The following is a 24,751-nucleotide window of genomic DNA, read 5'->3' on the forward strand; positions in this document are numbered from 1 at the left end:
CGGCGCTTTCAGGAATTAATACACTGGTATTAAACATGTGCACACAGGCACACTTCACTTCAGTAACAAAGATGAAACAGGAGAGACATGAAGATCTAAAGTCCTATAATTACACCACCTATTGGCTTTGGTCAGGTGCTCTTGGCTGAAAGTTTCCCATATGAAAGGCAGTGTCTTACTGTAAATACTATGGAATCCAGAACAGCCAACATCCGTATAGCAGAGCACCAGGATTACATCTGTTTCTACCACTATGGCTGCTCAGAATTATCAAATCATGCCATTGATACCTGGCACAAGATCTGTTGGAAAAACCTTATTCCACTGAAGCAAATTTAAATTTGAGAGGCTTTTCCTCGAATCTCCTGCAGTGCTTACCTATAATTACACCACCTATTGGCTTTGGTCGGTGCCTAAACAAATATGGTTGTATCAAACTGCCTCTCATATGGGAAACCCTAATTGGCAGACAGACAAGCCAACAGATGGCGTAATTATAGGGCTTTAAGTCTTCCTGTATCATTTCTGTTCCATCTTTGTTACTGAAGCGTGCCTGCATGCATGTGTTTAATACCAGTGTATTCATTCCTGAAGATGGCAATTTAACTTCAATGGAATGTAGGAAGTAATAATTAAATATTTTTAATTATTATCTAGTCTACATTGTTAATTTCCTTAAACAACATAATGCTGGAGAATCAATGCATAAGCCTAAACATAAGGATTAGTTACAGTCAAGTCTCACTACAGCATACCTGTGAAGACCAAATGAATGTTTACCATAGTGAAATTTTTTTAGAATAAAATTGTACCAACAGGAATTTTGGCCAAGATTTTTCCAGCAGTATATTACATAGTTAGTGATTTATTACAGTGGTATTTGCTATAGTGAGAATCACTTGTATTTAGGCACAATGACAAATTAAATATAGGAATACATAAATAACAGAATAAGCAAAGATGGTATGATGGAAGGTAGTTAAATAAATTGAAGTGAGTGGGGAAATTAGCCTCAACACTAATAATTATATAAAGACAACATTCAAATTAATGTTGAATGTATCTGAGAGTTTGGTAAAAAATAAAATAGTAGGTCAAAGACTAGAGATCAAAGAGATGAGAGTTGTGAGGAAAATTATCTGTTAAAGATAGTTTAAAAATAATAGAGCACAGAGGAGCAACGTAAACAGATGGCATCAAATGGGTAAGTCATTTAAAATGATATTAGGAAAGACCTTGAAATTGTTAGTAATCAAGAGTATGCAAGTAAAACTAGTCTATGGTGGTTTGGTCAATTAATCAGACCAGAGAGAAAAGATTGGTAACCTGCTGCTAACCTGTAATTTTCTAATAGGAGTAAAGTAGAAATAATTTTTGGACTTTGCCATGCACAGTAAAATAAAATTAAAGTAATAATATAATAGTATTCATGATAATAAGCAACACCAAATGATTCAATATACCAATGGTACATTATTTTTGTGACAAAAACAGTTCACAGTTTGGGATATAAAACTTGCTGCACCCACTTTTCAAGTTATTTAGATCATCTGATAATTTAACCGTATATTTTGATTTAATGTATTTGATTTTGAAATGTCTTAAGAGTAAGCATACCGAACTCACATTCTAAGTAAATTTTATTATTTTTTCCATCAAGATAGTAAGTAATTCAATTTGATTTTTTTTTTTTTTTAAACTGTTTAGACTAAATTTTCTAACTCTTGTAGAAAGACTTGAATGTAAGAAAGAAAGCTTAAATCTCCACATTTATTTTTTGGGTTTGTGTCATTGACTGAAAGTTTTCATTTCAGTCAATGACACAAAAACTGACCAGGTAGCTACCCAATTAAAAAGGACATCATGATATGCAGGTTGAAGACTTCTACTGTCTTCAACAGTAGAAGAATAAAGGCCTCATTTCTGTTATTGTAACAGAATCAAGTAGTTTACAGAACTACTACTCCCATGTATACACTCCCGATTTTTAACTTTCTTGTACCATTCAAAACTGAGGTCAAAATTTGAGCACACAATCTGGTTTTCGTGAATCAGGAGATATATTTTTCTCGAGGAGCATAATTAGTTGATGTTACTTACACGTGACAACTTGGAAACATATTCTTTAAACCATTCTTCTCGTTGACTGCTGCTCTCAACAGATTTGTACCTAGCATCTTCACTGAGGCTTTTCTTGATGTCACTCCACCGAGAATTTTTATCTAATCCTTTTTGTTCTTTTAGAAGTTCTATAAAGTCTTTCTTTAGCTGCAGAAGAAAAAAAAAGGATAAGTGGTTAATTTATATATTAAAAATATCAATAATTTCAATTTTTTTTCTAGAAGCAATAAAAATTGCTTTAACATCACCTTAAAAATCTTATTCTTAATTGCCACACTAAAAGAACTAAGTAAGTGTCCTGAACAAATAGTATTTATTCATGCTTTACACCTTATGTAAAGTGGTAGAAATGGAAACAATTTCATTTTCAGATTATTTCAAGGAATAATAAGAGGAATTATTTGAATGCTTATAATGTCTTATTCTCTTAAGTAACTATATAATCTTAAGAACATAAGTAACTATAAACTAGGTATGCTATTAGCTTCTTACATAAAAAAGGTTGGTGACACATAAATAACATCTACTTTATTTATGAAGTAAATTAAATAATGTGACCCATCTATTATTAAAAATGTATCCTTATATCAATTAATTTATGGCGAAGAACTAATTTAAGCTAAAATGCCAATTCCTAACGTGCAGAGTATCGTTTCCTGAGAAACTTAAAATATGTCAAAGCTTGCAAAATTAAATTCATTATATCCGTTAAGTTGCAACTATAATAACAGCCCAGGTCTCTTGGTAAAGCAATACAAGTCAAAATAAGTTTGATTAGAGCATAGTATTTTGATTTCTCATTAAATCATCACTTTCAAGCTCAGTTACTCTTTGTGTATTTCTTAAATCTAATAGACCTATAATAGTTCAAAGGAATACTGTTTTTGTGCATCTGAATTCAAATACTGAGATGTAGACTGTGAAATTTGTACTATATGCAGAGAAATTTTGAATTGCCTAATAACATATTGGAACTCATCTAAATTATCATAGCCCCCACCCCCACAAAAAAAAAAAAAAAAAAAAAATTGTGCCTGTAAAATCAAGAAATTATCCTACAAACTCATTATCAACCCCCTATTTCAAAGTCAGTGGCAATTCTATTTAAAGTGATTATATGCCACTCACTGTACAAAGACATACTTGCCTATGTTCTTCCAAAATAAGAATTTTTATGTATTTTAAACTATAATGGAAAGCATAAACAGAAGGGCAGCACTGACAGATAGACCATTCATTGGGATTCAGTATAGATAAAAAAAAAAGCTCAGAAACTCCATACAGAAATAGAAAAAAATGAATACATACGCAGAAAGTGAGGGAGCAGGCAAGCAATAAAAAGAAGAAAATGAGAAGAGGAGAAGAAGTTGAGATGAAGCCAAAACAGTAAGAAAATAACATGTTCTAAAGAAATGCAATAATACCGTTGAAGTATATTTGCAAGAAATTATTACATCTACTAACTTGACTTAAGGATATTTAAAGGGTGGTGATACTGCCAGAAAAATTGAGTTCATGTATTTTTTTTTCAAAAAAGAAAAGAATGCAGGCAGCATAAAAGAGGTATTACCAGGATGTAGTCAGTGATCAGAATTTTCGATAGAGCAAAGAAATGAAGCATGTTGAAAAAACCATAACAGCAGAGTAGCTTTATATCTGATACATCATGCATTGACAACTCTGTTCTAATACTAATAACAGCACAATCTAAGGCACTAGAAAGAAAAAACATATTGCATTTCAATAGGTTTTGCAAAAAATACATAATAGTGATATGGAAAGTTATAGAGGATATATATATATATATATCTATCCTCTACATATGCTGAGCATTATATGCTCAAAAAATTGAGCATATAATGAAACCAAAGAAGAATGAAATAATTAAGTTAGAAATGTTTAAGGCTAACTCATCTTCACATGAAAATCATTTATAAAGATTCCTTGCATCATTAGACGGGATTCAAATCTAGGTCTCTCGAGAAACAGAAGAGGTTGGGAACCTATCAGCTAAACTAAACTAAGGTTTCATTGCAAAATTAATTTTAATTATTTTATTACTGTTTATATATAAATACACATACTTAAATATCTGGGACTATAGATAATTAAAATAAGTAATTACTCTATTCTAAAATATTCAGAACTTTTCTTATTATATCTAAAAATGAAAGTTTTCTCAAAAAGTTCAGTTTTTTTTTTTCCTGGAAAGAAAAAACTGAGAACTCAAAGTGTGAATTATCTGTTCAACTTTTCCCTTCATTGATATAAAAAAACTAGACAATGAGGGGAAAAAAAAAAAAAAAGGGGGGGTGAAGTGTTACTCTACTATAATTCTAATAATAACTGTCACATGTTTTTGATGGTCTTGCTATTCCAAAAGCATTTTAAATCTGTCTAAACTAGCAGAAAATAAGTAGTCGTGTCTAGTTTTAAAAAACATGACAATTCAGAGTGAAGCAGATGTGAACCTTAAAAGCAAGAGATCCATAAGAAGAAGAAGGCAATGTGCAAGGAATATCATGCGAATAACAGTGAGAAGAGTTGTGAAATATGTAAAGCATAGGCCAGAAAAGCTACTAGTATTGTATGGAAAGCTAATTAAAAAATCAGACTATCAAAGGCAACCCAAAATAATTTTATTGCAATAGTGCAAGTAACAGAAAAAAAATTACTGTGGAAGAATAACTTTAGTGAATGATGATGGCACTCTTGTTCCAGAAGCAGATGAGATTGTTCAAATAATGAGTGACCATTTTACTAAGATCTATCAGGCATATGTAACATACACAGTACCACTGGATGAAGAGACAGAGGTGCATAAAAATGAGGTTTAAGAGCTGCTGTATAACCGGATATCAATAGGGTCAGGCAGGATATCTGCAAATGTACTAAAGAAACGTTTAGCCAAAATGTTTGGCCCTTGACATGTCTGTATAATTTGAATCTCAGACAAATGGATAAGAACTTGCATACAGAAATGGGTTTACAGACAAGCCATATTTTGCAAAGAACAGCATGAGTTTACTAAAGGAAGGTCATGTGTTAGTAATCTGCTCATATTTTATTATGATGTTTACACTAAGTTGGATAAAGTGAATGGATACAGAATGATACTGTTAGACTTTACTGAGGGCATTTGATAGGATACTACATGAAAGCTCTTGAATAAACAGAGAGTATTGGATTGGAATATAAACTACTTACTGGCTTGGATAAGCAGATGGCTGATAGGTATTAGAAACTGGGATGTAGTGGGTGTGAATCATGCTCACCAGATTAAGGTGACCAGTGACGTACCCCAGGGACCAGGTCCCTGGGCCATTGTTATTCAATCTCCACAATAAGCATATTGGGAAGGACCCCACAAGAAATGTTCAGCTGTTTGCCTGATGATGAAGCAAAGATAGGCAAGACAATCATATATTAGTATATATATACACAACACTTACAGAATGATTTGAATAAAGCTTCAACAGTGGGAACATAATGGCTATCACCAATGGCATATTATACTGGTAGGATTATGCCAAAACCGATGAGGCTAGAGATCTTGAAGTTACGATGAATAGGAAACTGAAGTTCAAAGGTCACATTGCAAAAATTGAACTGAGGATAATTGTTATTTTGAAACAAGCATTGACATGTAGGAATAAGGAAATTATTTTGTAAAGCCTTGATATGACTGCATCTGGAATACTGTCTCCTGGGTTTGGAGAGGAATAAGAAACTGTGGAAATGGTGCAAAAGAAAAGTAGCAAAAATACTGGGATTGTGGAATGTAGATTACAAGGATAGATTGAGAGTGTGTGGACTGCAGACACAGGTAAATAAAAAAAAGAGGTGGTTATAGAGAGAAGTCTATGAATTTCTAAAAGGGTGTTTAGGACATCAACTGATGAGATTTTCATTATATGGAAAATGGGGAGAGCACACAGAGGAAGTTGTGAAAGTTAAGTTTGTGTGTGGTTAATAAAGGTGAGAGCTAACTCTTTCCCTCACAGAGCCTCAGTCAGTGAGTGTAACAGTTTGCCTGTTGGAGTAGTGAATGCATTCAGCATGAATGAGTTTAAAATAAGGCATGACAGAGGTGTGGGTGGTTTACAGCCTCCTCGACTCTCTGGAGGTCTTGGATGATGATGATACTACTAATAACTATTTAACCTAATATTTTGGCTTGATCACCAATGCATCTTGATAAGCATAAAAGGCAAAATAATGTGTGTGTGCATGCATGCTTATCAAGGAGAAATGAAAACAAAAGACCAGGTATCAACATGGGCAGTGGATGACTGCACAGTAAATGATCAATCAGAGTGGGAAAACCCTTCACGTGTTCTGAATGCCAGAAATTTCAAAACGTTTTGGAAAACAATTATAAGCTATTGTCAGCAGAGTAAATGCTGTTGAAGATGCATCTGACTATTCATTTTAAATCTGAGAGTTCAGTGATGCCAGAACAGTAAGTTTCCTGCCCTTTCAAATGTGAAAAGAGACACTGATACTTAAGTGGTATGGAACACCCATACCATTTAAGCACAATGTTATTCTTATAGTGGAAAGCTTTAAAAAATAATATATAATGAAAGTAACATTCATTTGTGAAAAGTAACTATGATAAGCCAGAATAAATGTAAAGAGATAAGACTAAATCATTTTTACCACAGCAGTTTTAACTATAAGTCACCACCTATTTACTGTGCTATTTGATTTTTTTTTTATTCTAATTTATTAATTTTATCTATATCTAACCCCATTCAGACATTTTTAGTTTCATTAGCAGATTAATTTTTTTCCTCTTTTAATTTTGTTTGTGCTTTTTTTATATCTCAAATTAATGTTTTACAGTTCTTAAAGCAAGTCTCTTGTGAATAATCTTATTTTCAAATGTCTCTTCTGTTTGTGTATCCTCCCTGCCAAAAAAAAAACCTTCGTAGTAAGTATATTCCAAATCACAGCTAACACTTTATATTACATTTCTATTAGTGATTTGTTTAAGCTTTGTTTTATGAATAAGCTTAGAATGATGTGTTTTATTTAGTTTAATCTTAAACATATGAGTGACATGTTTTTTTTTCCAACCCTATATATTAATGGAGTTTAGAAGTGCTAATAACAGATGACATTATTCCACAAAACTTAGTATTTTTTTTAATTACACAAAAACTGGTAACAGGTTAAATATTTATATTTCAGTTAAAAATATCATTTGCTTTGACATTAAGTATGCATATTAAAATAAAGTAAAAATAAAATAGTAATGAAGAGCAGTCTTTAAAAATCTTTACACTTAAACAATATTTTAAAATAAAGCATTATAGTTAATCAATAGAAAATATTTTAAAAAAAATGCACCATCACTGAATAAAAGTTCTGAATTATTAATTCATGGAAATAGATAGCAACAGTTATTTACTAAATAACAAACATCAGGAATTAATAAAATATATTTTGATATAACATTCACAGAAACTAATAAAAGACATATGCTTTAGAGATATGAAAGCACAATTATGAAATATACTTTCCTTTCTCCCCACCCAAACAAGAAATATGCACTTGATAAATGGAATATACTGAACTTTCAGTATATGTTATAGAGTAGAAATGCTGTATATAAATGTGGAAATTCTAGTCTTAAGGTATGGGAAAGCATACTGAACTTTGTTTACAGGATGCACTTCAGGAAATAAAAGACATACCAGGGTTTGCACAGCAATCATTAATAATCAGTGGTAATTAAAGAAAACATACTATTGAACAGACATCCCTCACATAAATCGCTCTGGTTATTATGGCTGAAAGTAGTGACCTTTGCTCTAATTTTAAAACCAAAAAATACACACAATTTAAACTTGGTGGTCATTTCTGTTCACAACATGGAATGTTACCATAGTAAGAGAAACACATAATTATAAAAATGGAGAACAAGTTTTAAAAATGGACCACTAAACAATCTGCACTCTGAAAATTGGTAGATCAAACTTTCTTAACGTTCAATTTAGACCAAAATCAAATCTGCTGGTTATATTTTAGTAAACAGTTGATCAATGAAGATGTGCGTGATGCACACACACATAATGCATCAATTAGCATTCTGTTGCTAGCAGTTTTGCTGGTGAATGATGCCCAAACTACCGGTGAAATAGAATGGAATATCAAAGAATGAACAACCTTCATCAACAGCAGAAACAGTCTAAAATTTCTGCCAGCCTGAGTAAATAATATCTCCACTCCTTAACCTATAGCTTTAAGTCCATTGTGACATAGACACCTGTTAACATCCTAAGCAGATGACCTTTGCTGTCCAACATGGGATCAATATCTTGCTTACAGGAGACTTGATAGTAGCTTTTAAAAAAAAAAAAAAAAGTCTTATAATCCAAAATAAAGAGTAGCATATTACTACTGTAGTACTAATGGGCTATGGTTTACAATCTTTTGTGGATGAGATTCCATAAAAAATTTCTTCTTGTTTTGAAAATGTTGTTTAGGCCAATAAATTCACTTAAATGAAATCCAACTATTGACAAATGACAATAATTCTGGAATTTGCTAAATTTCATTTTTAATTGCAGTATTACTGATCATGTGTAATGAATACACAGCCAATTACTGATTGCCTCAGAGATCTTCAATCTCAGTGAATGAAGTTAAAAATAACCTTCTCACATGATACAATCAAGTTTTTACACTGCATTATTAAAGTCCTCCCTGTCTCCGTCATCTGGGATAAGAGCTGGCTAGTAATGTAATCCAAGAGTAACGTAAAGTCACCCTGATAGTGTAGCCAAGGCATTTTAACATTAAAGCTACTCACAAATTTGCCAGCACATTGTTTTCTCTTACTTGGATCAGACGAGGATTTTCTAATTGCATCAGAAATAACTTAAATATGTTTATCGAATAGAATCCTCAGAATTATTCTACAGAATTTAAAATAAAATGCAGAACTTTCAGTACATATTATCCAAACATTATCCAATTTGCTAATGCTGAAATAGTAAACCAGAGATGTTGAAAAAAAAAAAAAAAAAACATTATAAAAAAGCATTGTCCACCTAAAAAAAATACATCAAAAATCTGCAACATATACATAAAACACGTAGGTGTGTGTGCACGCACGCAAACATCTAACAGGTTCTGCAAACTTCAGTTTGGGAAATGCCTCCCCAACCAATGTTTCTTGCAATTATAATCAAAATATTAATGACTTCTTTCCCGAAACACAAGTTATGAAGCAAGAATATACACTTGAATACCATCATAAAATTTCCTTATGATGACTGAAAACGCATTTCAATTCCTCTCTTGTTGTTGTGTGTGTGTTAGGAAACAACCAAAGAAATGGTCTCTCCTAAAAAAATAAAGCTATGCAACTCCTGAGTATGATCTAACTTCACAAATATATAATCTCATTTGATGATCTATATATTAAGAAAGTCATGGTAAACTAATTAGCACTCTTTTGCTAATTGCTATGAATCACAGAAAAAGAATCAGAATATGAAAATGTGGGAACAGATTCATTCAGAAATCCAGATACTTGTTTAGGCTTCAAATACAGACCATGCCTTCATTAGCCTCCTCTATAGATATCTTTTCTACTGTATACAATGTTGACAAAAGCTTATGGCCATAAGCATCGCCAACAATTTACATTCGGTATTTTTATCTGCTTTGGTTGTTCTCCCTCTGTCCTCTTTCAAATATATATGCTGCTGTCAAAGATTTTTTTTTCCTAATTTATTATAAAATTTTCATTTTTCTGTTTGGAAGCAAAAAAAATTAAAAACTATTTTTAACCTTTATTGTTGGGATTTATATAATTATGCAAAGTAACCTACTAGTAACTAAGACTAATCATTAAATAACTTCCTGTGGTCACAGCAATTTTATGTAAATAGAGGAATGCACAGATACTTACTGCAGTGTATGTGTGATCACATTAACATAGTAATATGGGTCAAGTCAAAATGTCAGAATATTACATGAAGTGTTTTGAAATTCATAGATGACTGCTGTTTAAAATCAGCAGTTTTATGTTTATTTGAGAAATGTGTTATGTCCTACATATCTTGAAAGATAATTCTTGCATCTAATATAATATGTATTCAATTCTCAAGAAAATAAACTTATTTAGTGAATAATACAATGCACAAGATGCCTAATTTGTTATTCTGATAGCATCTGCAATAATTATATGCCACAAATTGAGACCAGGTGACCGGCCAATCAAATATGTAATGGGTTATTTTAATATGCAGTAAAACAGCAATTTCCTAGCAAAATTCTGAATCTTTACTAAAAGTTGTCAGGTTGGATTTATTTTTTTTTTTTTTATAAAACAGAAGATACCCATTTGCCTTTCTGGCAAGCAGTTCACCAATAATGTTTTGCAGATTGTGGCTAGTAGATTAATATATATAAGTGAGACAATCACTACTTTTGCAAATATTTAAGTGTGATATCTCAAAAAATGATAACCTAACCAGCAAGCAGGATTCTGCTAAATCTATCTTCAAAACCACAATATGACCGAGAATGGGCCAATAACATTTACAACATCATATGGTCAAAATAACAGAATCAGATGAAAAAGAACAAAAATTCTATATAGAAGTTCCCATTCCAAAAAGAAGATGCCTATGTGGAATTCATAATGTTCAAATGTTGAAGCCCATATGAATGTTCCCAACTATACAAAAATGACAATGTTCACATTCTTCAGCATTCTGTCTAAACAGCCATGCTTCTCTGATTACTCCAGTTTAATAACGATAGCATAAAGATGCTATCTTTATGCCACAAAATGCTAATAGTTTTCTAATAAACAGTTTATTGTTCATATCACATAAACATGGCCATTTTATTAGATCTAGTTAAAACTGTTTTGAAAATGGAAATATTTATAAAATGGAACTGAACATTGCTTGGACAAATTTTAATTGTGTCTCCATCAGTAACATAATTATCTGCCTCAACATGAGAGATGGTTAAAGAAAGCATCCCACTTCTATTTTAATTACAAAATAACAGTCAGTGAGATAAACTCTCAGCACACTGACAATATCATGAATATGTAGCCACAAATTACACAACAACACAATTTATAAAGAGTGTTCCTTTCATCACGGAAACCTGTGATTGTTATGCATACTGTATTTTTCGTGAATATCCACTCTTTTTTTTTTTTTTTAATTCAACCAAAAATTAAATTGCATGGCTTCTTTGCAACTTTCACTTCTGGCATATTCATGTGTTGTCATCACCATTTCCTTCTGCATGCTATGTCCTACAGCAATGTGAGCAGATGTTTGGCTGCAAGATTTTGCATGATGATCTATTCATGTTTACTATGCAGATGTTCACAATCCTTCAAAATGTTAGTAAAAAAATAATAAATAAATAAAAATTAAAGATACTTTCATCCTCCAAAAAAACTTATAATCCCCCCCCCCAAGAAGTTTCTAGCCTATCACAGGTGTGGAGATTTAGAAAAATACAGCACTACATTCTATAAGAAAAAATGAAAAGTGGACAATTGTCATTTCCAGCAACAGTAATGGAAACTTTCAGTCTATTATATTGTATAGTACTATACATGCATGTGCATATGCCTTATATTATAGACATGTGCACATACAAGCATGCACAATATTTCCATTATCTTGCAGGAATCATGAACGATTGCCCTATATTATCTAATGCTTTGAAGTAGAGCACACATAACAATCAAGATTTTTGTGATAAGGTACTCAAGTGCTTCTCACTTCTTTCTCACATAATCTTTATTTAGCTTATGATTACCTGAATCAAGTAAATACACAGAAGAGTAGCTTGGTTTATAACCAAGCTACTTCACTGATTAGGAGCATATGATTTCACCCTGAACAGGTTGTGTATGCAACATGCAACAATAACATTCTTCATTCACGAAGATATTTTTGGATACTGTAAACATATGATAAATTAATAAAACAACTGTGAATGTTATATCAAGACATTATAATACTGTAAAATGCATTTTTATTTAATATCAATGTTTGTTCAAATAATTTAAAAGATTTGAGTGATACCAGTCTTTTTTTTTTAATATTATAAGAAATTATTTTAATAACTGGATTTTTGTTTTAACAATTTAAAAGGCAAAAGCTGACAAGCATATTTTTCATTTGTAAAACTGAAAGAAAAAATTAAATTTTAATTTTAAGAATCTAAATATACACCAGGCAGACAATACTAAATAACAAAAATAATAAATTCCCTGTTACATTTAAAAATCCTCATATAATTTTTAAAGGATCCCTGTACAATAAACAGGGAAGATCCTATACATTTGTTCAATTCCTAAATCCACAAAGAAAATAGTAATTAATGATGAACCTGCTGTAAAATAAAAAAAGTATTTTGAAACATTATTCACTACGTAATGCATATTGTCCATATGATGAAACCTGGAAAGCAAAAATTAATCACATCTAACTCATTTACAATAAAAGAATTACCAACAAAAGTTTGGAATTAGGCAAAGAGAATAGGAGGTAAGGTTGATTGAGTAACAATATCATTACATGCATTAGGTGTATAGTTTATATAAACATGGCATTCTTTGGTGCCAGGTCATATGAAATGATTTTTATAATCTATATGCATTTGGCTTGTTCTACTTGTAATTTAAAACATCAGTGTTATTCTCTACATTATAAATAAGTAATCCATCCCTCAGTGCAAATAAGTTTTCTTGTCTTAAAACTCCTTTTGGTGTAAATCAGAAATTTTCTGGTGCGCACACCGACTATAAACATGTTACAGTAAGTATCTGTTACTAAACATTACTGCTAATACAAACGAGTGTAAATTTTAATGAGGTATTCATCACTTGCTGCTTTTAAAAAAATTCAATTATTTTAGTTGAAAACTCTTGAAAAATTCTTGATGATTTGACAAAACAAGGATGATAGCTGAAAAAACTAGGCTGCTTAAAGCATGTGCCTTGCTTTTAAGTGTTATGTTTCATGTGGTTCTCATTTAGAAATGGAATGTTAAACCTGACAGATATTCATAACTACTGAAATATTAAGTATTTACACCGTGTTAATTTTTCTTAAACAAAAATGCAGTTTCATTTTGTATATATATTTTAGCTTAATAACAACTTAAACATGGAAAATTAAAATGCTATGTTACCCTGCTCTTAATCAGTTTACTTGATTCATTCTTTCAATTAAAAATTATCTATTTTCAAGTAAAATATAAATTATACTTTAAAATAGTAATAAGTTTATAATATAACTAAGTTAATTTGGACAATACTCATAAAAAAAGTGAATATTATCTACTATTACGCAAGAGGTATAACAAGTTTAACACGAATTAGAGGGAAATAACTGATAAAATATGTGTGCATGTCAGACATGAAATTGTTAATGGTTTGAAAATATAAAATATTTTTAAAATTGGGATCTTAAATACTAACTTTAAATGTCACAATATAACTGAAAAGCTTTTATAAATGGCAGGTATTTTAAAAGTGATCACATCTATAGTTAAATGCACTATAACAATGGTAAATGCTTTAGGTGATAACCCAGAATCTCAAATAAGAGATTACTTTTCAGCATATGTACCAAAATAATAAATGTATATATAAAATCACAGCTGACTCTCACTATAGCAAACATCGCTACAACAAAAAAAAAAGTGAAAAGTCTTGACCAAGTCCCCATAGTTGTCAAGAAAATATTCTAGATCAGTTTAAGATGTTGTAGATAAAAAGCAAGAATAAATTCCAAATAAACCCTAAAAGAAATTGTTAAGAATTTTCATTCACGTGTTTTCATTCACAAAAGAAACAAATTGCTCCAGTTGTTCCTACAAGTTTGCTATACTGAGATAAGAGTTGGCTGTCTTAATTTTATTTTGTTTGTAATTTAAATCAAGTAGAATAAATTTAATAATTATAATAGAAGAAAAGAAATTTTGATATTAATTAGAAATAAGATTTTTTTTGTTGTTTACTGTAGTATAAAGGAATTTACTGAGAAGTCATTTTAAACCAATCCAAAGGATCTCATCACGTTTTCCTGTAAATTGCTGTGCACATATATAAATATTCATTTAATAACCTCCACAAATTACTGTTTATATATATATGCAGCATAAAGAGAGGGAAGTTAAATCAGAATTTGACTATTGTAGAAATACCATAGTTTTTCTTTTCTTTCTTTCTTTCTTTTTTTTTTTTTTTTTTCAAACCTACAGTGTAAAAATGTTTTTTTTCAAAATCCACACGTGTAAATTTAATTTCAATGCAGAATTTTACACACACACACACACATATTTTAGCAATAAATACTTTTTTGTATACCACAGGTAAACCATCATTGCACCATGGTACCTAAATGATATGTCTTTAAATATGAAATGTGATATTCTAAAAATATAAAAAAATTATAGTCCTATACACAAGGTTGAAAAACTTATATGGTATGCTTTAATTTGGATTAAAGTTGTGAAGAAAATTTATCAATATTTGATATTTAGGAAACATGAATTAAGGAAAGTTGTTATACAGAATAAAAATCAAGTCAATAAGGATAGCTAAGTCAGGTTCAGTAGTTTGGCTATTAATGGATTGGCGATTTATCGAGTTTTAAAAAATAGCGAAATAAGATGTTGGGTTTTTAAGGATGTTGGGTTTTTAAGTGAGAGCATTTTAAACATGAATTCCAATTTTTTTTATTGATTTTGATTGTGTTTTCACATATGTTGTTAAGAAAGAAAAGTAGTAAACATAGTAAGCATAGAGAGGGAGAGAACTGTTGCCAAGGAGAAAGCCATAAGGAGGAATATGTTTACGTCAGGAAGAAATTTTGTAAGGAGGCTATTATTAAAATTAGCAGAGGCCTTTTTTTTTTGCTCTTTTAGAAATGAGACAGATGAAGTTTTGTGGTACTGAAATTAACAAAGCCATTTCCATTACCCTCCTCCTCCCCCCAAGGAGAATAGTATGGAGATCAGTTTAAGATGTTATATATAAAATGAAAGGAATAAATTCCAAATAAACCCTGAAAGAAATTAGGAATGTTCACTCTTTTCTAAAAAAGAGAAGGGAAATGATAGGCACTGTGAAGCCATTCATACTATGACCTGTTAAACAAGATTGCTATTATGACTCGATATTCTGCTGAGTCTCAAAAAGTAAAGCATGTCATAAAACTGAACCTACTGAAGAATACGAGTAATAAAATTCTGAGTGAAATTGACAGATCAGTAACTTCTAATATATATGTAAACAACATAAAGCTAGTAAAATGTTTAATAAGAGTTAACACATTCTAAACAGTTAAGGCATTTTTAATTACTCATGTAAATCTTTTACAAATTTGATAAGTGCCTTAGAAATTAGATGTTAGAATCTTAATGCTAAACAAAAAAAAAAAAAAAATAATAAATAACATTTAGTAAGATGATCTTGAAGAAAACTAGCCAAAGACAATAATGACTTCTTAAAAAACAAAATATTTTAATCTCTATATTTAAATTATGTATAAAGAGCAAAATTAATATGTCAATTATGTTCCAAGAAAGATCAAGTTATATTAAGGTGAGTCTCCAAATTCTAATGATTATCTGCACCAGTGTGTGAACTCAAGGGTTTAGTGCAGTTTTCCTTTGTGTTATAATGTACCAGTTTAATTCAATATCAATGATCACAGTTGTGATTCTTTCTGTTAATTTTTAAAGAAAGCACAGTTACTAAAGTGGTTTTTTTTTTTTTTTTTTTTTTTTGAGTACCTATGGAGCATGAAGTATTAAAAGAATGAAGACAAAAACTAAATACCATGTCTTTACAAGGCACCAAAAATGCAATGTAATTCCAATATACTGTGCAAGAGAGCAGCACAAAGTCAAGTTTTCACAGGCGATGACTGGGACACCTGACTGAAAAGGCTTTCCTGTGAGAGGCACTGCAACCTGATCAAAGTAAGTGTACAGTTATACAATAAAGTAACTTTAAAAGGTGCTTTTTTTGTTTTCAAGCCTCTTAAATAAATATTAGATTTTAATATATAGACTAAGATTGCATAAGTCAGGAAGGAATACATGCAAATCAGCATGTTTGTAATTGTTTCTCTCATTCTTTCTCACCCTAGATGCACTCATTGACAAAAATGTTTATATTTTAAAAATCCTTATGAAACTGAATTAATTTAATTCTTTAAAAGCACTACCCCCACCCCAACCTCCAGATTATTTTATTTTCAAATCATTGCAAGCATTGTTAATTTATTATCAAATATGCCAGGCAGATATCAAATTATAAAACCTTTAATTTATATAATGCAACCAACTCCACTGAAGATATAACTAGTTTGTAAACTACTGCAGAATAATTTTTAAAAAATAAAGAAATAAATAATTCCCTTGGGTCACTTGAACTTTTCATGATTTTGACACTCTTTGTATATCAGGATACAGATAAACTTCTCAAAGCACCATGTAAAAGTTTAATAGATGCAAAAACAAACATTACTGTATTGCACTAAAACTAGTGATTTTGCTATATTTAAAAAAGTATCATTAAGATGTCTTTGGTGAACAGTTTTACATGTAGCTTTGCTTCCAGTTTCATTATTTGATTGCAATTCTATTTAATAAACTTCATACGTGCATTTATATCATAATATAAATCAAAAACTTTATAGCAACTGCATGTGAAACTGCAAATAACAAGTTAGAGAGAGTGCTAAATTTTGTAAAATGCTAGAATACCTCTGATGCAATATAACATTACTGTATAATTACATCAGTAAGCACAATAAACACTGAGAACATAGTCTGAGCCTGTTTTTCATTATTCAGACAACAAATGAACTAAGAAAACATGACAAGTTCCCTAATGTAGACAAGTGTTTTCCTTTCGTACCTAAATATAATCTATCACCTACCTTTGTTTTGAATGCTATCATTCTGTTCTACTTAAATAGTGTGTGTGTGAAACAAGAAAAATCCAATTTTTAGTTACTGAAGAAATTAATTAGAAAACTCTCAATACTAGGGAATTAAAAAAAAAATTAGATAAGAAAATCTAGTTATAAATTTGAATTCTGATAACAGCACAAAGTTGGAAGTCCCACACGTGGATTATAAAATTTATAATCCAATGTGCGGAGACAGTTGGACTTTCTTTAAGTCACTTGTGTTACCAAGTTTTATGAGTTTCAACTGTTCAAAAGTAATCTATTCAACAATGCTAGTTGATATATATATATATATATCAATTCAATATACAAGAGGTTGCAAAATGTATAGCTTGTACTGTGTATGAATGCAAGGAAAAAACTCATTTTATAAATGTTTAGCTTAATGTTTTAAAGCAAAACGCAGTTCATGCTTTGTTTAAAGCAATCAATTCTAAAGGAAATTCACAGTGATACAAACAAAATGGCAATGGTAACTCATCATTAGAGATCAATATCACCAGAATTTCTGCACCTCTTCCCAAAGAAGGTTACGAAAATCTAGATGACAGTAGAAAAGAGTGATATAAAAATGGCTTGTCACAATACAGAATTAGACAATAAGAATTCTGCAAGACGAACTGCAATTACAGATATTAGGTTTCATTCAGTGCAGATAAGTTACCTGAAAGCAACCAATGGAAGCACTGTAGAACAGACAGCAATACTATGAAGTAGCCCAATTCCTAACCTGTAATGACAACGAAAACTTGAATATTAAAATACATAACAAAATTAATAGAGTATACTTCCAAAGATAATGTTAAAAATGAAAGAACAGGGTAAATTTCAGACTAATGACTAACAGAAAGAGCCTTCAAAAGACAAGATTTGATTTGTCATTGAAGATAAATTATGCAGTCACAAACCCATGGCATCTTCTACCAAATTAACACAATGAATGTCATGATACAAAGAGCTGAAGCAAAAAACCTTGGGACAGAGGGTCCTACACAGAGATGTGTTGCCCGACAGTGAAGGGCATCTCACAAATATGTCGTAAGGTTGCGTTCAACAGAACATTTACTGGAAAAAAAGCCCATAGTGAACTTTGGTGATAGTCAGAATTACAGATGAGGTAGTTACTATATTATGTCTGTTAATCATATGTTCCCTGGCTGGCTTGTATTCTCACAGGATGGGAAAAAAACAGCTATTTTAAGAGAGGAGAATTTTGTTATGCAAAGATTCCTCTTCACATAACAAAAATCTTATTACAGAATATATATATATACAGGGTGTTCGGGATAAATTTGACAGTTTCGTAAGGAAAAAGAAAATCTTCTTTGTATCTATTAAATTTAATGAATTGACAAAAAAACATTACAGGCAGAGTTAATTACAATACTATCAACAAGATTTACTCAAAATAACCACCATTAGCATCGATCACAGCTTCAATTCTGCTTCGGAACCTCGAACAAGCTGATGCTACAGTCTCCCTGGGAAGGGCCGCAAAAACTGTTTTAATTTTATCCATTAACTGGGCTTTTGTATTACTGGAAGTGCGATTGGTGCTTTTTCAACTGCGCCCCATACAAAATAATCCATGGGGTTAAGGTCTGGGGAGTTTGGAGGCCAAACATTTGGACTGGTGAAGTCGTAGAAATTTTCAGACAACCATTTTTGACTTTTCCCAGAGGTGTGGCAAGGGGCCGAATCCTGCTGCCATACATACGGCCTACCATTGGCTACCCTTGTTATCCAGGGCTTGACTACAGTTAGCAACTCCACGAACAAAGCCCGAATTCCAAATGCCAGGGTTCTTCAACACCTGTTCCTGCAGATTTGCGAGGAATTCTGCTGTACGAACGCAATCAGATCGTCTGCTAGGGATCTTTCTTCTTGCTACATCCTCGTAGTCACCATTGCAAGTCTCTAGTTCATGCCTGATTGTTTTTACTGTATTCAGGGAGCATTGGGCAGCAGTCGTAATATCCTTATTTTGATGGCGGGCACGAATCATCATGATACAAGTTATTCTCTTCCATGATTCAGGTGGGTTCCAGCTATCCATCCTTTCTGACATCTTGTATATGAATGAAGAAGGGTCCAAACTTTTAAATGAAGAGAAGTGTGTGTTAATACATGTAACTTACGGAAAAATATAATTAATTATAAATATGTCAAATTTATCCCGAACACCCTGTATATATATATATATATATATATATATATATGTAAAAGTATTTTTACCTTGGGTATAAATATGTTAAAGATACCAAGCAATTTTAAACCTGGTTTTACTCCATTTCCCAAGTAAGCAAACAGACTAAAAGTCAAGTTTGCGCCTGCAATTGATGCAAGTCTAACTGATCCCACAGGTAGTGCAGGACCAGGGCAACTCGTGGCAAAGGTGGAACAAGCTCCGATCACTAATCTTAATATTTACCCTTAATGCCAAAACACATCTCCAAGAAGGGGATGTATGATGTTTTGTATTAAAGGCAAGGGGCCACTACCCAGACCAGTTTCGACCTTTATTGAGGTCTCGTCAGTGGGAGCTAGGCTAGAAATACCAAGATTTAGTAATATACAGAGCTTGTAAGTATTTCGCCAAAACAAGTTACCATAAGGTGTTTTAACCTTATTAATTAAATAAAATCTCTGGAGGAGATATAAATGTAAAAAGTATTTTTACCTTGGGTATAAATATGTTAAAGATACCAAGCAATAAGATACCAAACTGGTCTGGGTAGTGGCCCCTTGCCTTTAATACAAAACATCATACATCCCCTTCTTGGAGATGTGTTTTGGCATTAAGGGTAAATATTAAGATTAGTGATCGGAGCTTGTTCCACCTTTGCCACGAGTTGCCCTGGTCCTGCACTACCTGTGGGATCAGTTAGACTTGCATCAATTGCAGGCGCAAACTTGACTTTTAGTCTGTTTGCTTACTTGGGAAATGGAGTAAAACCAGGTTTAAAATTGCTTGGTATCTTTAACATATTTATACCCAAGGTAAAAATACTTTTACATTTATATCTCCTCCAGAGATTTTATTTAATTAATAAGGTTAAAACACCTTATGGTAACTTGTTTTGGCGAAATACTTACAAGCTCTGTATATTACTAAATCTTGGTATTTCTAGCCTAGCTCCCACTGACGAGACCTCAATAAAGGTCGAAACTGGTCTGGGTAGTGGCCCCTTGCCTTTAATACAAAACATCATACATCCCCTTCTTGGAGATGTGTTTTGGCATTAAGGGTAAATATTAAGATTAGTGATCGGAGCTTGTTCCACCTTTGCCACGAGTTGCCCTGGTCCTGCACTACCTGTGGGATCAGTTAGACTTGCATCAATTGCAGGCGCAAACTTGACTTTTAGTCTGTTTGCTTACTTGGGAAATGGAGTAAAACCAGGTTTAAAATTGCTTGGTATCTTTAACATATATATATATATATATATATATATATATATATATATATATAAATATGTCAAATTTATCCCGAACACCCTGTATATATATATATATATATATATATATATATAGTTGTATATTCCACAAAATCCTTCAAGATAGCACATGTTTGGATATGCTGCTATACAGTCTCATTAGCATGTGCTAATGAGACTGTATAGTGCTAATACCTCAATGTCAAAACCTTAAACTTGTTTGAATGCAGATATTAGCAAAACATATCTCAGTTTTTTTTTTTGGTATTCAAAAAAAGGTTATGTAACCTTCATGAAGTATTAAAAAAACAAACATGTATGAATTGACATGCCATACCATTTCAAGCAAGTTGGGATAATTCATGCCACTATGTCTTCTGAAGCTTTACACCACAGTTTCAACTAGTGTACATTCTGGCATCAGACCATGTCATCCCATCTATTCCATGACGTGAATAGTTCTCTACTTCCAAGCCTTAAATTCTTTTTCGGTATCCTACTCATATCCATTTGCCTTATGTGTTTATTCAAGGCACACTGTCTTCTATGAGAAGACAGTGTGCCTTGAATAACAGACAAAAATAGCTCATTTTGGAAGCTCGTGTTTTACTTTCTCCTTTGTTACAGAGGGTCCATTTTTTCTTTTGTATATCAGAATTCTGCTCGATTTTGTATAATGGCATGTTTTATAAATCAATGGCAAGAAATTGCCATTGGCTTAAAAAACTGTAGCTGCATTTGTTTAATCTAAATTTTCAGATTATTCCGAAGCATTTTGCATATGCTTTAAAATTGTAATTTCTCTACCTTTCCTTACATCTGTCACAGGAATATGTAATTTTGTATCAAATAACTAAAACAGGAAAATGTTGTCCAATACTGAACCAGATTATAGACCAGTGTATAAGAAGAGATATGGTCTTACTTTACATAATCTGCCTATTATCACCTTAAATTTCTTAAAACAAATGATAAAAAGTGAATAAAACATATTATAGTCAGTATTCATAGCATTCAGACTAACTGATTAGCGTTATAAGAAATTAATTAAATTTTAATAAGTGTTCATCAATTAGACAACTAAAATAGTTAGTTTAAAGTAATGCATTGTGATCTGTATATATAATAATTTGAACATTTCATCAATAAGTGCATCTACTCTTTCATACTGTTCATAAGCTCACTTAAAGTAAAATTCCAACCATGTACTTACTTATATAACTTATGTGCATATAAAATGCAACTAACTGCTGCACCAAATAAAGCAGAGATATATATGAAAAGCATCTTAATGAATCTGAAAATATTTTAAAAAGATTCTGTATATATACATTTTTACTGTATTTAGATAAAATTTAGAATTACTTTTCTTTGTGATTAATGACTGTACTGAGTTTTTCAGTGTATGACACATATTTCCAGCAGCTGAAATAAAATTTCAAACAATTCTAATACACACAATGAACCACTTTAAAAATTCAAAATACACAAGTGTTGTAAAACTTCAAAGAGGATATTTAAAAACAGGGAGAAATTGGTTCCTTCGATTTCTAAAAATCAAGCATAAAATTGCAAATTAGGTGGACATGTAGCATTAACATTGCCATGTTGTACATATAGTTCATAAACTGCTCCACAACAGGTGATTAAATTCTCATTAAACAAACTATGAAAAACAGTTTACAAATCTCATCATTATTAATTTTAAACAATTTGGTTTAATCTTGTGTTTGGTTCAACCAAAAGTCAAAGAAAAGTGAAAGTGAAAACTAGAACATATATCAGTTCTTGAATCAAAGTGCTATTTCTTATAAAAAATGAACACAATTAGAAACAATGAATATAAAGACATAATTGCTAAGTTACATAAATGCTAAACAAACGATGCTGTTCAATTTTGACTGTACTCCAATTTCTTCATTATGGAGAAATATAGAGAATTATGTACTAACTGGTTGGAATGTATCTTGATGCATTAACACTTTGGCTCTCACTACAGCAAACTCATATGGATCAAGAGAACAGTGTGTGCAATACTGAATTTCTTTTGCCAAGGCATACCTAATGAACTGTGGTAAGAAAATTTTCAGTAGAATAGCGAGAGTAGACTGTAATAAATACAAAATGGAATGTAGCCAGTCATGAATGTTCACAACTTTGGTACTTACATTTCTACATTTGATGCAGAATGCAAACTGGAGCTAGATGTAGTGATGTAGTGAAGCATCACTATATACACGGTACACCAAATGGGAGGGCATAAATAGGACATGTCTATATACTGTATATTAATCAATTGGATATTAAACATGAATTAACTAATCACCAAGAAATATAGATATTCTACTAAAGTAACAAATAGAAAATATCTTAGAATTTGCAGAAAGGTACAACCAGTACCACAGACAAGTGGATAATGAAAATAGTATTTAATGGTGTTAATCCAGGAAATATATAATATCCTAAATAAAAACAAGAAGCATTTTTAGAACTAATTTTAGAAATTAGCTGTGTATCTAATGTGAATGAGTTTAAGAGAAGATATAACAGCTAGTGTGGGTGATATATGGCCTCCCTTGATGAGTCCTTGATGGTTTAATAATAACAATTTCTGATATTTTATTTGTATAGCTTTTTTAGTACCCTGGAGAGAAAAATATATTTTTGCATTATAAATGTTTCTGTAAGACATAAAACTTAATGTCTTACAGAATAAATAAATAAAATAAATCTCCAAATTTAATGCTTGAAAACTCTTGCAGCTTTTAATGCAAATACTTCTTTTTTTTTTTCAGCATAAAATAAAATATTCTTTACAATTCTTTTCTCAGCATAAGAAAATTTAAAACTCATCAAGGCAAATTTTAGAAATAAAAGAACCAATTCCTTCCTACATTTTAGCAACGATACATACATACTTCTTATCCTTTCAATTTCAAAGAATGAGATTAAATATTTTAACATTCAGTACTGATCTGAAAAGATCAGGAGGAATTCTTCTGACAATATTCTCAAATTAAAATTTTAAGCTACAGTTTAAGACTTGTACATTTATTCATATTATATAACTAAAAAATAATTTATCCAGATATCAAAAAATAAACACACAATTCATCAAATAAATATACAGCCATTTTATTTTGAAAAATGATTAATTCTTTAACAAAAATCAACTCAGTAACAACTATCTGCAGCACAACTTTCCTTTTTTATGTTATTAATAAGCACATTCCACTGTAGTGGGAAGAACTGCAATGGGAATCCTATTTTACCACAATTTTCAAACTGCACATGAAAGTCAGACAATGTCAGCAAACCAAATGCTATATTATCTGTACTGTTTAAATCAACATTTATGAAATATATCCAAAATTTTGAGTTAAAAGGGTTAGTATATGACATCATATTGTTAATAAACTTCGATAGTAATATATATCCTTTTACTGAGTAACAGTGATCAAGTATTATGGTATTCAGTGGAACAGCATCAGGTGATAAAGAAAATGCAGATGGATAAGAAAACCATGGACAGAGCAAATTTACAGAATTACAAAAATATATTAAAGGTTCCCGTGTGATTTTTTTCCTTTTCTATGCAACAGCTATAGAGAAACTATTTCTGATGGAAATGAAAAATGCTGAAACACCTCGTTTAACTGTAACAGTTCTGGTGATTCAAGAATTGTTACTAATTATAACAACTCGTACATATAAAACATGACCAATGACTGCCAACTGAATATGTAAAACCACCACACATTCTCTGGAAGATAATCTAGAAGAAACTATCAACACTTTTTACGTAGTACTACACCCATCTATTCTCAAAACCCCATAAACCACAAAAATTATCATCTAGTTTTTAATGGCTTACTGAACAAAAGAGAATAGGAAAGTGGAAGTAAATAATTATCAATGTTATGACAGTGCTTTCATAACATATAAGAACTGAGATGCCCACTAGATGTGCACTGCAAAAAGAAAGAACAGCATTATCATGCCAATTCTTTTCAGTTTGCAACAAAGTGCTTTGTAGTATCTATAAATAAACAAAATAGTGTCTCTATAATAATAATAAAAAAAAAATTAGCTCCTCGGTATGTATATAATATAACCTCACAGCACACTATTAAGTAAGAAGATATTTCTGAGCAACAACATAAAACTAAATTACCCACTTCATATATGAATTGTACCTTAATCATT

General features: G+C 31.2%; 1 protein-coding gene across 4 annotated transcripts in view; it reads right to left on the minus strand.

Annotated features, from left to right (window-relative positions):
• The window catches only part of LOC150092440 (transcription elongation regulator 1-like), a 291,251-nt gene that overhangs the window by 67,101 nt on the left and 199,399 nt on the right, over positions 1–24,751 (minus strand). For all 4 annotated transcript variants that reach the window (XM_090415019.1, XM_090415020.1, XM_090415021.1 and 1 more), the window contains one exon: positions 2,101–2,268. In XM_090415019.1, the coding sequence (XP_090271145.1) occupies positions 2,101–2,268 (168 nt within the window). The remainder of the gene's footprint in view (positions 1–2,100; positions 2,269–24,751) is intronic.

This window comes from Typopeltis vanoorti, chromosome 26 (genome assembly GCF_054136105.1).
Source record: "Typopeltis vanoorti isolate ZY-2024b chromosome 26, IOZ_Tvanoo_1.0, whole genome shotgun sequence".
NCBI lineage: Eukaryota > Metazoa > Arthropoda > Arachnida > Uropygi > Thelyphonidae > Typopeltis > Typopeltis vanoorti.